At 44.1% G+C, this 15,397-nt stretch overlaps 1 protein-coding gene across 5 annotated transcripts in view; it reads left to right on the top strand.

Annotated features, from left to right (window-relative positions):
• The window catches only part of Root (ciliary rootlet coiled-coil, rootletin), a 33,453-nt gene extending 18,144 nt beyond the window's left edge, over positions 1-15,309 (top strand). For 2 of the 5 annotated variants that reach the window (XR_011177699.1, XR_011177698.1), the window contains 27 exons: positions 2,748-2,840; positions 2,906-3,142; positions 3,226-3,428; positions 3,542-3,926; positions 4,642-4,788; positions 4,877-5,179; positions 5,259-5,495; positions 5,576-5,712; positions 5,790-5,950; positions 6,038-6,168; positions 6,243-6,605; positions 6,672-7,031; positions 7,099-7,291; positions 8,459-8,818; positions 8,900-9,085; positions 9,159-9,403; positions 9,491-9,706; positions 9,768-9,969; positions 10,037-10,155; positions 10,242-10,418; positions 10,483-10,590; positions 10,667-10,846; positions 11,383-11,595; positions 11,689-11,994; positions 12,122-12,511; positions 12,587-14,960; positions 15,036-15,309. Coding sequence is in view for 1 of the 5 variants with exons in the window: in XM_046636657.2 (XP_046492613.1) it covers positions 2,748-2,840; positions 2,906-3,142; positions 3,226-3,428; positions 3,542-3,926; positions 4,642-4,788; positions 4,877-5,179; positions 5,259-5,495; positions 5,576-5,712; positions 5,790-5,950; positions 6,038-6,168; positions 6,243-6,605; positions 6,672-7,031; positions 7,099-7,291; positions 8,459-8,818; positions 8,900-9,085; positions 9,159-9,403; positions 9,491-9,706; positions 9,768-9,969; positions 10,037-10,155; positions 10,242-10,418; positions 10,483-10,590; positions 10,667-10,846; positions 11,383-11,595; positions 11,689-11,994; positions 12,122-12,511; positions 12,587-12,871 (5,937 nt within the window). In the remaining 4 variants the exon portion in view is untranslated. Of the gene's footprint in view, positions 1-1,153; positions 1,397-1,795; positions 1,829-2,747; positions 2,841-2,905; positions 3,143-3,225; positions 3,429-3,541; positions 3,927-4,641; positions 4,789-4,876; positions 5,180-5,258; positions 5,496-5,575; positions 5,713-5,789; positions 5,951-6,037; positions 6,169-6,242; positions 6,606-6,671; positions 7,032-7,098; positions 7,292-8,458; positions 8,819-8,899; positions 9,086-9,158; positions 9,404-9,490; positions 9,707-9,767; positions 9,970-10,036; positions 10,156-10,241; positions 10,419-10,482; positions 10,591-10,666; positions 10,847-11,382; positions 11,596-11,688; positions 11,995-12,121; positions 12,512-12,586 lie in introns of those variants that run through there. The other 3 variants (XR_011177700.1, XR_011177701.1, XM_046636657.2) reach the window with 3 other exon arrangements.
• Positions 15,310-15,397: the final 88 nt, after the last annotated feature.

Here is a 15,397-nt window from a genome sequence, read left to right as displayed (position 1 = left end):
TATTCTTTCAACTTTGAACAAACCTTGCAGATCGACACCAAGCGTATCGTTACGTTGAAAAATTATGTCAACCATAGATGAATAAAAATCGATTTGACGCATGTCACAGTATCGATTTTTAATTGATCACCGATTTCTCTTTGTACCGCACACCTTGAAATCAGAGACGAATAACACCGTCGACGGTGCTTTGTTCGACTTTTCCACGCGAAGCTGGTTTTTTTTTTTTTTTTTTTCTTTGTGGGTGGTAATTAACTTGGCAGGTATTTCTGGCGGCTTAAAAATCGTTGGCCGATAACTCGATCGATCGAAGGGTGGCTGCAATCGGGGTTTATCTTACAAACCAGGTGCAGGGTTCCCATGTTCGACGATATTAAGCCAGCTGGCAGTCCTCGCATGCGATTCCAGGAGTTAATCGTTCGACGGAGATTCGGAGGTTAGTCCGAAATCTGCTCGACGATTCCCGGATTCTGGGTCGTTGATTAGCCCGAACTGTTGCGATTTCCGCGGTTTGATCAGAGCGCTAATTCAACTTAACACGACTTTGATTAAACCGTGAAAGTTTTAATTGGGTATTAGATTCTTCGCGAACGTTATCAAATTCGCCGTTAATTCGACGACCATGCCCGGCACCAAATTACCATCCCATAAAATACGCGGGTGGCGAAACCAGAGTCCAAGCTCGATAAGCTCTCTTCTCGGGATGAATATACCTGCAGCTATCGTACCGGTTAAAATTACATCTAAGACCAATAGCCCCCGAGTAAGTTTCTCAAGTCTATTTCAGCCACGCTACGCCAAATTGCGAACGATCAAACGATTTGCAAGTATACAAGGTGCAGGTCGATAGTCAATTGCAGGAGGAAGAGACGCGCTTCACCTAATTCGGAGAAACAGGCATCGATCCTAGATCCGATAGGTAAGCGGTTTTCCGTGCACCAAGACGCCGACTTCCTCGAGTTCCGCGTCTCCGCGGTTTCGTCCCTGAAATCCGCAGCACTCATCGTCCTCGATATCGAGGGTGGTAATCTCTTCGAAAATGCCCGCATATCCGGTATCGCCTCACCTCCGAGGCGCAGGGAAGCCGTATAACCCTGCAGGGATAGTATTCGGAGCGTATATCGATTGGTGCCGTTCAGTGCCAGGTGGTAGAACGGCTGCCCCCCTTTTCCCTCGGGGACTGCCTGCCGAGTTCAACACCTGAGAGTCCGGCAACTCGGTTCTTCCGATAGAAAGGGCCACAGCCACGAGGTTGCCGGGCATGCCCGTCGAAAAAGCACGAGCACCCCTCAGTCCGGGCTCAGCTGTTGAATTAGACTCGACGGACTCACCGAGGCGACGATATCTGGCCGATGTCCAGTCCTGATGGATCCTGCCAGAGGTGCAACTCCGAAGAGTGAGTAAATAACCATTCATAGCGATCCGCAAGTCGCGAAGGACGAGTGTTCGGTTCCCCGAAGCGCACTGTCATCGGTTGGAAAGAAAATTACTATTATCGTCGTCATTGGGAGGATAGAAACCGTTATTCCGATCATTATACCGAACCGGTTCGATGTAAGATCGGAGTGAGATCGATTGACCAATTTGTCTTATTCGATAGTCCGAATAGCCGAGGTATAAATACGCGATTGATACGGTGAAGTATAATACTTGCATATTTTTTAAAAGATAGAATGAACGGAAGCGCAAAACTGGCTTTTAATTAACTAGTAATTGTATTCTGATTAATTGCTCGCGGCGCGTACAAACCCGTTGGACTTTGTAACCAGGCGTCTACACTCTCTTATCAAATTGTCTGTCCGCCCCAGACGATTGCAGTCACAGAGTCGTATGTACTTTGTAGTTCGAACGAGTTACAGTATATTTCCAGGGTTTTGTCTCCCGCTGCACCAATGAACGGATAAATTTTCGTGATATCCGTCACGTATGCGGGTTGGCCGTACGAAGTGTGCGTGCCACTTTCCCGCACAATAATTCCGATGAATCTCGTATTATTTATTATGTGGGCGACGTTCAAAGTTCACGACAATTTTCTGTTTGGAGGTATATGAATTTGTTTTGTCTCGACTGCCTTATGATGTTTCTTTCAACTGCTCCGCGTGTTTACGCCACCCTTCAAGGTCCAATTTCCGGAAATCAGGTCGTGCCGCAAAACGTTCTTACCGCGCATTCTTTTCCCGGGGATCGAAAAACGAGGGAATCGCTCGTAAATGCAACGTATTTTGGAAAGTTTCGTCGAACCTCGAGAAACTTGAAGAACTTGATGGCTCATGGACGCACGCATTTTTTTTCTCACGCAAGACACCGCCAGTCACGGTATTCGTACTGCCGCCGTAATGCTAGACCAACATCTCATCCTTGTCTTTATCGCGTGTCTTGTACTAGTTGCAGCTCGACAAGATTGTTTTGTCAATAGCAAGGCGTATGTCTAATAATACTAGACTTTGGGGAGCTTCGAAACCGTCAATGAAGAATCACCGAGATCCGGAAGTTGGAATCGATTTTATCGTACACCGAGCAGGGCCAAGCCTTAAAGTCTCAGACGAATCAACCATAGTCAGATCGAATTCGTCATTCGATCGACGAGCATCTCGATCAACTCTTGCTAAATGTTTTTTTTTTTTTTTTTTTAATTTTACGTTCCTTGACTTCGCCTCGAAATACGCTGAGCTACTCTCATCGTAGTTATACCGAGGTAAACTTATCGATCCGACTGTCTGGTCACCACCAATGTCTTACTGTTTTAGGTGCCAACCAAAAGCGCCTCTCACCTGACGCCCCGAGGGCAGATGGAGAGACGACGACCCCCGTTTCTCAGAGGAAGTGTGAAATCTAGAGAGGTTTGTAAACATCTGTCATGCTCGCGTCAGCTTCGCGATCGATCATTTTTCGGTGCTTTTCACAGTCGGACAGAGGAACCGGAGGCAGTGGAAGAATGGAATCTGGACGCAGTGCGATTTTGGGAAGTGGCGGTGGGGACGGAGGCAGTGATGACGACATGGCTCCCGATGCTTTAGTCCGGCAAAATTTCGAGCTACGCCATCGTCTGGAGGAGGAAGCAGCCAGCTACAAGAGGCGACTCGACACCTACAGACAGGCGCAGCAACATCAGGCCACCTTAGTTTCACGCCTGCAAGCCAAGGTAAGTCCACATTGTTTATTCGCGAGGCAGAAGAGCCTTTTAGACTCGTCTCGTGATTTCAACTTTTACTCTTCATTTTTCAGGTGCTGCAGTACAAGCAGCGATGCTCGGACTTGGAGAACCAGATGATGGAGTCACTGCCAATGGACGCTGGCAGGGGACCATCTTCCTCCGCGCCCGGTGGATCAGCTCTTGATGCCGCACATCAGACGCTCCGAGAATTGCGAGATGAGCAGATCCACGACTTGGAAGCGGCGCTGAAAAAGCTTGCGGAGGAACGCAGAAGGCGAGTGGATCTTGGAAGTAGAAACGTTTTTCAATGCGAAGACGCGCCGTCAGTCGGAATTCGATCTCAAGTTACTTTTTTTTTACTCTCAAACGGTGAATTGGTATTTCTAGATGTGAGAAAATCCTGCAGGTGAATGCCTCCCTGAAAGACCAACTGGAGGACGCTCACCAGACCAACGAAGCTCTGACGTCGGATCTTCAGAAGTTGAGCAACGACTGGGACGCCCTGCGAGAGGAGATGACCGTTAAAGAGGACGAGTGGAAGGAGGAGGAGCAGGCTTTCAATGACTATTACACCTCCGAGCATAACAGGCTGCTCAATCTATGGCGCGATGTAGTCTCTGTCAAGAGATTATTCTCCGAGGTGAAATCCGCAACGAAAAGAGACCTCTCCAAACTCCAAAACGAAATCTCTCTCACCTCAAGGGAAATGGCGACCGCTTGCGGCAGCACTAATTTCGCACTTAAAATGCAAGCCACCAATGCGCAGTCATCGGTATGCATTCTTGTATGATTACTGCGTAAGATACAGTCTTAAATAGGGGGCGGGGTTGAAGTTCCGAATTTAAAAAGCTCCGAAAGCGCCTAATTGCGAATTATTTGGTAGCGAAACTTGGAGTAAAGAAATCAAATTTTTGCGAAACAACAAAGTTTCAAATGGTCGGTACTCACCCAGCGTAGCTTACTCGACGAGTGGGTGTGAAAAATCAGAAAAATCAGAATGGCCAAGATGTCGAACGTAAAAATATCGAAAATCCAAAACAACGAAAGCTCAAAGTGGTCAATTTTCGCCAAGTCGGAAATTCACAGACCTGAAAATTTTCAATAATTCGGAATTGGATGTTTCAGATTTTTAAATGTTCGCATTTTTGCACTTTCGGAACATTGACTTGTCGGAGTTATGCTCTTTTGGCATTTTGTCCTTTCGGAATTTTTCTCTTTCGAAACTTTGCACCTTCGGAACTTTCAGAGTCGAGTTTAGAACCATTCGAAATTTTGTTGTTTCGTCAAAGTTTGATTTCCTTACTTTAAATTTCACTACCAAAAAATTCGGAATTTGGCGCTTTGTGAACATTTCAAATTCGGAATTTCAACTTCAAATTCTATAGCGTTCATTTCAGCAGCATACACAAGCAGTATGAATCTATTGTTTCACGAACAGGTTACCTCCATTTTCCCTACTAATACTGATTTCTTCGCTACTGATTCAGGTTTCCCAGCAGTTCCAGCAAGCTCAAGAAGCTTGTGACATGAAATCTGAGATAGTAGCTTTGAAGCAGCAGTTCGACGCGGCTCAGAACGAGATTCGATTGAAGGAAGACCGGATAAATCAATTGATACGCGAGGTCCATACCCTGGTGAGTGGCTCGTCGTACCTCGTGCTAAGTCCTGGTGAACCAGAACCGGCCGAGACAGTTTATTAAAAAACATAGTTATTTCCTGCAGGAGGAAAGATGCGGGGAAGCAGAGGCGGGAATGGGCCAAGTCGTCCGCATCCAGGAAGATGTCGAACTCCTACAATCAGCCTTGCGTGACATTGCTCATGCCGTGATCCAGGATGCCGAGTCCCGGGACGTCGAAAACACTCAGGCTCCACCTCACATTCACCTTTCGCCGACAGGAGCTGTTCCTCAACGGTCACCTAAGAGGGGAACGCGGAGCAACACGACGCCAGCTTTTGCCGAAAGCACGATAAGCGCCGTCCAAGCGGCATTGCACAAGTACCAGCTTATGATACACGAGCTTCAGGTACCGATGACCAGAGATGGCTGGGAGGTGATGGAAAGATTAATGGTGATGGATAACTTTCACGGCTTCTAAACTTCAGGTAAAACTTCAAACGAACAAGGAGCAGCTAACGATCGCTCGCAAGCAGTGCGAGTCAGCCGAAGAATCCAGCCAGGCTTTGGAAGAGAAGGTTTCCGAATTAACTTCGCAGTTGGACGCCGCGAGGTCTCATTGCACTCAACTCACGCAGGAGAAGGATCTTATTCAGAAGAATCTCGATGCTGTAAAAGTGGAGAAGAACTCTCTTGACAAAAACAGACTGGAAATCAACGCTATGGTCGGTTGCAGACCAAGTTTGACCTACGTTTGCATGAACAGTTTAAAATTCGGTGTTCGATAATATCCGTTTTTTGGCAGGTCGAAGCTCTCAATACGGACTACGACAAACTCCAAAAAACGAACAACAGGTTACAAAAATTGGCTGACAATCTCGAGGACGAAAAAATTTATCTGCAAACCGAACTTGATCGGGTCAACAAGGACGCAGAATTGAGGTAAGAGAAAATTTGTTCGGTTCAGGTTCTACATGATCATCAAACGTACGTATTTTAATAGCTTGTTAATTTCGCAGAGAAATAAGTCTTCGGTCGGAAGAAGATCGGTGCAGTAGAATGCGAGAAGAGCTTCTGACTTTGAGGGAAGAATTGAACAAGACTTACCTCGCCAAGGACATGTTGGAACAACAGAAAATGGAGTCCGACGGTCTCATATCACAAATTGAAAAGAGTAAAGGTAAAGTTGTAACAATTAATACCTCTTCAGAAATTATTTCAAATTAGCTCCCACGAATTTGGTGCAAATGTCTACTTCCAAAACTAGGTGATCTTGAGCTGGAACTGGAACGTATCCTCCTGGAAAAATCCGACACTCAAGAAGCCTTGGCGAAACTCGAAGCCATGTGCGCGAACAGTGAGCAGGATAAGAAAAGGCTACAAGATGAACTGAAGAAGGTTATAATATTCTTTACTCCGAGTAATTAATCGAGAATATATATTCTTCACATGGCCGTAAATATTTGTTGCAGATGCAAGACGAGAAGAGTAAACTCGGAAGTCAATGTACGGATCAGCAAGGCGACCTGGGATCCTTGAAGAAAGAACTGCTTCAGGCGGAACAGGCCCGCCTCGATTTGGAATCCGACAAGATTACGCTGAACGAAAAAGTCAAGTTCCTAGAGATCGAGAAAGAAAAGGTTGAGATGGAGCTTGGTCAAGTGTCGCGGGAACGTGGCGATCTCAGCAATCAGTTGTCCGTCCTTGCCAGGAAGAAAGAGGCTCTGAATGAGGAGCTGATGAGGCTCAGGCAGCGTTTGGAACAAGCCAATGAAATGAACGCAAGGATCAACAGGAACCTGGAAGATCTCGTTAAGGACAATGAAGAGAAACAAGTGAGGATCGTAGTTTGTGCTCGTTTGAAAGATTGCAGCGCTTTTCTCATCTCCTTTTTCTTATAGGTACTGCTGGAAACCACCGACAAAGAACTCCAGCGCGTTCAGGAGCAGCTTGCTTCCCTCCGTAGCGAGAAAGAAGCACTGGAAGGCGTTCTGTTCGATACTCAAACGAACCTCGAGGCGACGCATGCGAAAAAAACACAGCTAGAAAAAGAGCAGCAGGAGCTATTGGTGAGACAGGAAAGTCTGAAGGGTCAGGTCATGAGGCTTACGAAGGATTTGGAGAACAGCGAGAGGCGAGCTCAGGATATAAAACAGACGCTGACACAGCAGAGCGGAAACCAGGAGGCGGAGTTCCAGCAGATTATTGCAAACATGAAGAAGCAGAATGACGACAACGTCAAGAAGCTGAATGAAGAAAAGGTGAATATTAAGCAATGAACACTTTTAGGTACGATTTTCATGCGACCGACATCGTTTTCCATTTTAGGAACAAATAAGAACATCTTTGGAGAAGCGTCTGCAGCAGTCAGTTTCGCAACTGGGCGGTGAAAAGGATGACGAAATAGCACAGCTCCAGCAGAGAATCGAAGATCTTCAACAACACATTGAAAATCTGTGCCAACAGCACGAGGAGGTCCTTCTAAGAGCAGAAAACGACAAGCAACAGGCCCTCCTGATAGGTGAGTCGAATCGCCGTCAAGTGAAATAATAAGATCAAAAATTAGTGACTCAATGACAATATCCGTTTGCGTTTACTGGCTAAAAATGTCAGAGAAAAAGAAGCTTAAGACGGTACAATAACTTTTGTAAAAAATAACACACCGCGACCGCCTCACAACTTCGCGATTTACTACTTTCCGAACTCAAAGTCTCGCGAGGTACTTGATTTTCATCATCAGTGAGAGATCTGGGACGTTCAAGTTCATCGTTCTTTGACAATTTTCCTCGGGAATCGTCGCGCTTTTCGGGTCTGTAGTAATCGGAGTCACTGTCCACACTCTTCACTGACCCCATTCCAAGGCAACAGAAACCGTTTCGACCACGATCCCGTAGCTTTGGCCCACGTCCGTCAAACTGAACACTTTTATTCTCAAACTGATGGGCACTGAGCTTTTTATCGTCCTCATTTGGTTCTTCATCTTTCCCGTTGACAAGAGCATCGGCGACCTTTGTCAGAGTCTCGACAACGGCTGAAAGCTTTTCTCGCATATCCTGCATCTCGTCCTGAACGGCTTTCAGTCCTTCAGTTTCAGCAGTTCGTTTCGTTTTTTTTTGATGAGGATTCTTCAAACGTGGATTCGAGTACGCGAGGTAATTGCTTTTCTCACAAGGCAGGTATCCAAGCGTGACTGGGCAACAGGTAGTGTATCGGTTATGATAAGGACTGTTAATTAACTTGTCGACCGCGTAATTGAGCCGCTGCTCTCCTGGGTAAAAGGCAGAAATAGATTTTGCGAAGTGATTCTGGTTTCTGAACTGATTACGGGTGTCGGTTTTTAATTTTGTTAATCGTCTTCTCGATCGAGGATGTCGAATCATGAAAGATTTATCGTTCGTTGATATGCGCTCACCAACACTGTCCATCACCTTTTACAACTCGATGAAACGATTCTGCAATTTTTGCAGAATATTCACGTCACTGTTAGTGTGAATTTCTCCGACCATTGGTCCAGTATTTCGCGGAATGGATACATAATATCATTTCTCTGAGCACCGATAACCAAAAATTTCATCACGCGTCAGAACGTGAAACTTTTACGAAACAAATTGAAGTTTGTCACGTTATGGATTTATCTCATTGGTAACTTTCTTTTGTATATGTTCCTCTTTGTATTTATGTGATCCAGCTCATCACGATCAGCAAGCGCTGATGGAAAAACTTGAAGGCGTGTACCGAGAGCTTGAAGAGGAGAGAGGAAGCTTGGATCGCTTGCGCAGAGAGGCAGGTACTCGTGCGGATCAAGATCGCAATAATATAAATCAGCTTCGCGACGAGGTGGCTCGACTGCGAACTAGATACGACGAAACCAAGCTTAAAGCGGAGGAGGAAAAAATGCGGCTCGATTTAAAAATCGAGGAACTCTGGAAGGAAAAGGAAAGCTCTCAGCGAGAGACCGAAGAACTCCAGGTACAGCTACACATGGCCGAAGACAAGGTCGATGGTTTACAAAATCAACTGCAGGAGACCGGCAGAAAATTAAAAGAAGGTACGTTTCAGCTCATTTTTCTCATCGACACTATCGCCAAACACTCTTGAGGCAATTCCTCACGAGTCTAAATTGTTGCAGCCGAAAATTCAATCGAAATGTTGCGAAAGGAGCTAGTCGACGTTCGCCGACAATTGACGGACACGAACTATGAGAAGGAGAAGTACAACAGTAGTAATAAGGAATTGCGGGAATACGTGAAACGCACGGAGGGTGAAAAACGAGAGCAGGCTCGAGCTCTGGAAGAAGCTTATCAAAAGATTGCAGGTAAATTCCAAACAGTATGACACTTTTGAGATCCGTTTCCACAAAGCTTGACTGCAAATTGTCGTTCTTGCAGGTCTGGAAGACCTTAGGACTACAATCGACAACGAAAGATCACGACTCCAGTCTCAGCTCCGAGACATGGAGCGAGATGCGATGCAGCTGCAACAACAACTCCGAGCTACTCAGGACGAGCTGCAAAAATCCCAGGCTGCAAATGCTCAGGGACAAAACGAGGAGAGAGAGTTGCAGGCGAGATTAGCTAACGAGACCGAAGAAAGGGAACGTCTCCAACTGCAACTGCATCAACTGAAGAAACAGGTCAAGCTCAATTTCTTATTCGCTTCTGACGACCGGTAGTGAAGCATTTCGTAAAGTCACTTTTGGTTCTTTGTATTTTCTCCATAGGCAATCGACTTGGACAACAGCTTGGAAGTGACTCGCCAAGAACTTGGAAGACTTCGTTCCCGAGGAGACGAAGAAGACGAGAGATGGCGTGCTAGAGAACAAGAGCTCCTGATCCGACTGGAAGACAGTCGATGTCGGGAACGAAAACTGGAGGATCAGAAGCACAACTTGGAAGTCTGTTTGGCTGATGCTTCGCAACAACTCCAGGAACTCAAGGTATGCCTAATGTTATTCTGATATCCCGTCGAGAAAAAAATCCTTTGATTCTGACTTCCAGGCCCGACTTGGCGGTTCCGAGGGAAGGGTCCGTGCTCTGGATGCTCAATTAAACCAACTAGAAACAGCCAAGAAAGAAGTTGAGCAAAAGTTGAGCAGTGTCGGATCGACTCTTCGTCGTATTGCTGGTATTCAACTCGACGGCAGCGTCAATATGCCTTTCAAATTAATGAGCCCCTCGCGAAGATGGAGCCCCGCGCGTGGTACGTAGTTCATAAGTCATCCCCTTGAGTAAGATTCTCCATCTTCAATGCTGGATACATGTTGCAGCAAGCCACGCCGATCACGGAGACGGCGGACGAGACGTCATACTTGATGTTGATCCGGAGGCTGTGAGAAAGGGGGTTCGATCTCTTATGCAGCAAGTGGCTCAAATTGAACGAGAGCGAGTAGGGCCCAATTGCAATCGTCCATTCGTTCAACGTTTTCTGCTAATTTACACCTTGACGTGTGCCCGTTTTCTTGATGATTCCAGGACGATTGCAGAATTGAAATCAACAGTATCAGGAAGCAGCTGACAGAGGCACAAGAGAACCAGTCAAAGGCTGATTCGAAGCTCAACAATTTACTGAGCAACCTGCGATCTTTACAGGATGAAAAAAGTACACTTGAGGCAAAATTGTCCCAGAGACAGGCCGCCTTCCAAGCGCAGGTATGCACCTCATTTTGTATGCAAATACGTATAAAGGTCAGCTGGTAATTTGTATGTATTCCAGTCCGAAGCCTTAAAGCAAAGAACTGATGAGAACGAACAAATGCGGGAAAAAATGACCACCCTTGAATTAACCATCAGTAGCGAGTCTGAAGGAAAGAGTCAGTACGAGGTGAGAAAGGCCCCATATCAACTTCAACCTATTACCTTAATCGTTACTGGCACGTAACAACTGTTATCTGCGATAGGAAAAACTTGAAAAAATGCGACAAGCACTAGCGAAGCTGGAAAATGAAAAAAGAGGCCTCCAAGATGAATTGGGAAGAAATGAATCCCGCTCGACGAAGCTAGAGCTTCAACGCATGTCGCTGGAGGGAGACTTGCAACGTCTGCAAATGATACTGCAAGAAAAGGAAGGAAATATTCAGGTATCGAACATCGACAGTGCTAAAACAGAGGGTGGAAGATGATTTATATTTGAATCTTGCACCAGGTTTTTATAAAAAAAAAGAGTCCCTGAGACTCTGCTGGATTTTGCGAATGCGCAGACCTAGCGCTGAGATTTCGTGAGGTCCACGTGGAACTACCACCGAAGCTTCGCTACATCTGAACGGAGCTTCGGTTACCGTTCCCACGGGGTCTTCGCGACGCCTCCGCGCAGCTCGATGCATCGGCAAGGGTTCTGCTGAGACTCTGGGATTCCCCATGTACCCTGTACTCGGATTAGCCTGCGAATATTCAGTTGATTGGCTTACTTTCACTACGAAAGAGTCACGATCATTGATTACTCTCCTTCGCGTCTGCGCCGCATAGCGTCAAAGCTACTAAAACTTGCTATGCGAAAAGGCGCGCATTTCGAATTTCAATTCGCGGGAGACTAGAACTTGCTTGGTAGCTGTTGACGTACATCGTGGATCTTGTTCTTCGCTCCTGTCGTGCAAGCTACCGTTGAAATTTTTTCTAGAAATTGCAAGACAGAGTTGAAACGCAAAGCCGAACGACGGCTAGCCTAGAAGAAAGGTGCGCTTCGTTGAAAACAACGATTGAACAACTGAACTTAGCTTTGGAGCGAGCGTCGTCCGGAGAAAGTGAATTCAGGAATGAGATAAACGCCCTGCAACGAAGTCTCATGGAAAGTAACGCGTCGTCTCAAAGCCAGAACGAAAAACTGAAACAGGTTGAGATACAGCTATAAGTATATTGCTTTTAGATGGTCGTAGATGGAAGAGTTCATGTGTACACTCATTGCATTCCTCCCAATTAAAACCAGCTGCAGAAACAACTATCCAACAGCGAGAACGAGCGCCGCATATTATCAGAGAGACTGGACTCCACGCAGCAAGCAATGGCTGAGCTCAGACGCACAAATCAAACTTTAGCCGACCAGACAACCAGGCTTCAGAACGAATTGGCCAATAACGAAGTACAACGATCCGGCCTGGAATCTCAACTAAGATTGGCCAGCTGGCCTCCGGAAGGCTCATCAAACAAAGACGAAGAACTCGTAAGGCAACTCCACAGTGCACAACGAGAAAGAAGTGAACTTAAAGGAAAGGTCGATGCTTTGAACGATAAAGTAAGTCGCTCTTTCTTTTCGGATTCAATCGGTTCGTTCGTTACAGAGACGTGATGGAATGATAGAATGTGAATATCAGATATGAGTTAGAAAAGATACATTTCTGTTCGATGTTGTATTTTCACAGGTAAAAGCTCTTGAAGCAGACAAACGGAACATGGAACGACAGCTTTCATCATCTCGATCGAGCAATATCCGTAGCAAGAGTTACGAACGTCCCGAAAAGGCTCAGATGGAGTTGATGGGTTCTAACATAAGCGTGGAAAATCTGGAACAAGAGAACAGAGATCTGAGATTGAGGATTCGCAGATTGGAGACGAATCTCGCGGAAAAGGAAGCGGAGCTTATTCGGTTGCGAACGTCACATTCGCACTCCCATTCGCATTCGACGTCAGATCTAAGCAGGGATAGAAGCGGAGAGATCGAAAGATTGCGAGCAGCTCAGTTGCAGGCGGAAAAATTGCTAGAGGCCAGAGAGCAAAGCCACCGTCAACAAGTGTTGCGACTTGAAAATCAGGTATTTTTTGTGTAACGGTATTCGGATTTTTTAGTAAACATTTATCTCTTATCGTTCGGCTTTTGACGCGTCCAGATTCAATTGCTGAGAGAACAACTGAATCAAGAAATCAAACGCCGTCAACTTTACGTGCTGCGAAGTTCTCGCGCAGGGCGAGAAATGCAGCAGCTTCGACAAGCTCTGGGGGATTCCTTGAGGACGGTGTCGCAGGATCCATCCTTGGACGCGGTACTCCTGGAACACGAAGCCAGGAAATTGGACTCGACTCTTTCCAGCACCGCGAGTTTGCCGCCTTCTTTGGCCTTGCCTCCGTCCTCTTCGTACGACAGAAGATCTCCGACGCCGACGCGGCTGAAATAAACCTGAAACTAATCAATAGAGGATGAATCCGAGAAGAAGGAAGGAAAAATGATAACATTTGTTCAATCAATGTGTAATGAAAATTCGGTGCCTTTGCCGAAATGCGTTGATCGAGAGGGCATTGCACAATATTTAATCATATTGTATAGCGGTACGTGTATTCTTCGTTTTGGGAACTGCTATGAGGCATTCTATGATAGTTGAGGATACATTTAGAAGTTGTTCTCTCTCGATGCTCGGTAGGCATTGCGGACCGAAGAAAGTTAGTCGATCTGAACCGGAAGGGACAGATGTAGATATATTATTACGTAGATGATCATTCAAGTTTCTTTATTATTGATACAAATTATATAACTACATTGATTTATTTGTGTTTTGTTGTGTAACTGTGCGTCAGTCGATGTTCTCTATTCTTCGTAAATCACGCCTAAAATTTCGTTATGTGTACGTTATATACATGGGTATACACTTATATTATATTATACATTTACAGAATTGATTTTTTTTTTATCGCTTGTTTTATTATATATTTTGCTTCCAGCATATTGACTCTGTGAAGATCAATAATAATATTATCACCGAAAATTACGCATTATGTCGTACGAAAGAGACCAGAATATTTGATTGACCTCGTTGTTCGAATTCAGAATTAATTGATTCTTTTCACATAAATCTGATACAATTTGACTGAACTGGAAAAAAATTATAGCCTTGAAATTTGAAGATCTTATTTTGAGTTGATTGCAAGAAAAATTAGGAAAAATTGTTGAGTATATTTCAAATTTTACAACGTTACAAATATGTTCTTCATATATATATTTATAAATATATATTGATATTATTTATTCGTATCAGTATAATTCACGAACTTCAATTATTTATTGTTAGATTCATTTTATAACTCGTTTTGTTATGCCTCCAGTATTATTTTTTCGATTAATTATCTAGCGGTATACGTATCGTTCATATTATTTACACAACATACACATTACATATATATATATATATATACAATATTAATATATATTATAGTTAAGAAATTGCGAACAACCGTTTCTAAGTTAATAGCAAATAGTTTTCGAAATAATCATTTTAAAGAGTCTCTCTATCTATCTTTGCTCTCTGATCTCTGAACAATATAAATCTATACATGATACATATGTTACGGAATAATGAACAGGCTATCTTATGACAATATTCAAAGTTATTTTTTAAGTGTATTATAATATTGCCTCGTTCATGATCGATACAGTGGAAGAGGCTCTTGCAACACAGAATGTGCATACAATAAGGAAATGCTATGTTTAGTCTCGTCCCGAGACCAAACTTTATCATCTGAGGAGAGCATAAACAAATAACATGCATAGGCTTTTACAAGTTTTCAATTCAATCATTATGAGTTTGCTTGAATCAGATTCACTGATTATATAATTGGCATAGATTACCGATAGATCAAAATTGTAACTTATTATGAGTATATGTAGCCAGAAGATGTAGATGGCAGAGAATGGATTGTGTCAGTTCTTTAATATTGAGAATATTGACATCCAGTCCAGCCATATCATCTACTCAGACTTAAAACTATACCATTCGACTGTATCGGAACATGAAGAATTCACACGTTTGGTTTAAATAAGTCTACGTTTCATGTCCTTGTACAACTTTATATACCAAAATATCATATACGGCATCATGTACTATACATACAATACATAGTATAATAATATATCAATTCCATACAACTTACATCGGTGAATGATAATTTGACTCGACGTATATAAATATAAGTTTCACTCATTTTCATGAGATTCGAACGACATTTATAATTTTCACTTCATATTGAACATTGCATGAGTAGATAATAAAAGTTTAACTCACAACCCGAAACTCTCTATATTTTCATACTACAAAAATATGTCTTATTTTACGAATGGCTTGATGATCGTTGTTGTTAATATAATTATCTGTTTGATTAAGAGTCAAACGTTAACCGCCGTGCAAAGAACTGAGGAGAACGAACAAATCCGGGAAAAAATGACCACCCGAATTAACCATCAGTAGCGCGTCTGAAGGAAAGAGTCAGTACGAGGTGAGAAAAGCCCCAGATCAACTTTATCTATTATCTTAATCGTTACTGGTACGTAACAACCTTTATCTGCGATAGGAGAAACTTGAAAAAATGCGATAAGCACTAGCGAAGTTGGAATATAAAAAACAGGGCCTCCAAGATGAATTGGGAAGAAACGAATCCCGCTTGACGAAGCTAGAGCTTCAACGCATGTCGCTGGAGGGAGACTTACAACGTTTGCAAATGATACTGCAACAAAAGGAAGGAAATATTCGGATATCGGACACAGACAATACTGGAACTGAGTGCGGAAGCATCTGATGTTTGTATCTTACACCAGGGCTTTTTTTTCCTATAGAGTCCCTGAGACTCCGTTGGATCTTGCAAATGCGCAGAGCTAGCGCTGAAATTTCGCGGAGTCCCCGCGAAATCCCCGCAATTCTTCTGCGCAAGCTCCG

The sequence above is a fragment of the Neodiprion pinetum genome, chromosome 1, assembly GCF_021155775.2.
Source record: "Neodiprion pinetum isolate iyNeoPine1 chromosome 1, iyNeoPine1.2, whole genome shotgun sequence".
Taxonomy (NCBI): Eukaryota; Metazoa; Arthropoda; class Insecta; order Hymenoptera; family Diprionidae; genus Neodiprion; species Neodiprion pinetum.
Note: the sequence above shows the minus strand (reverse complement) of the source record. Positions and strands in the feature narration are given on the sequence as shown.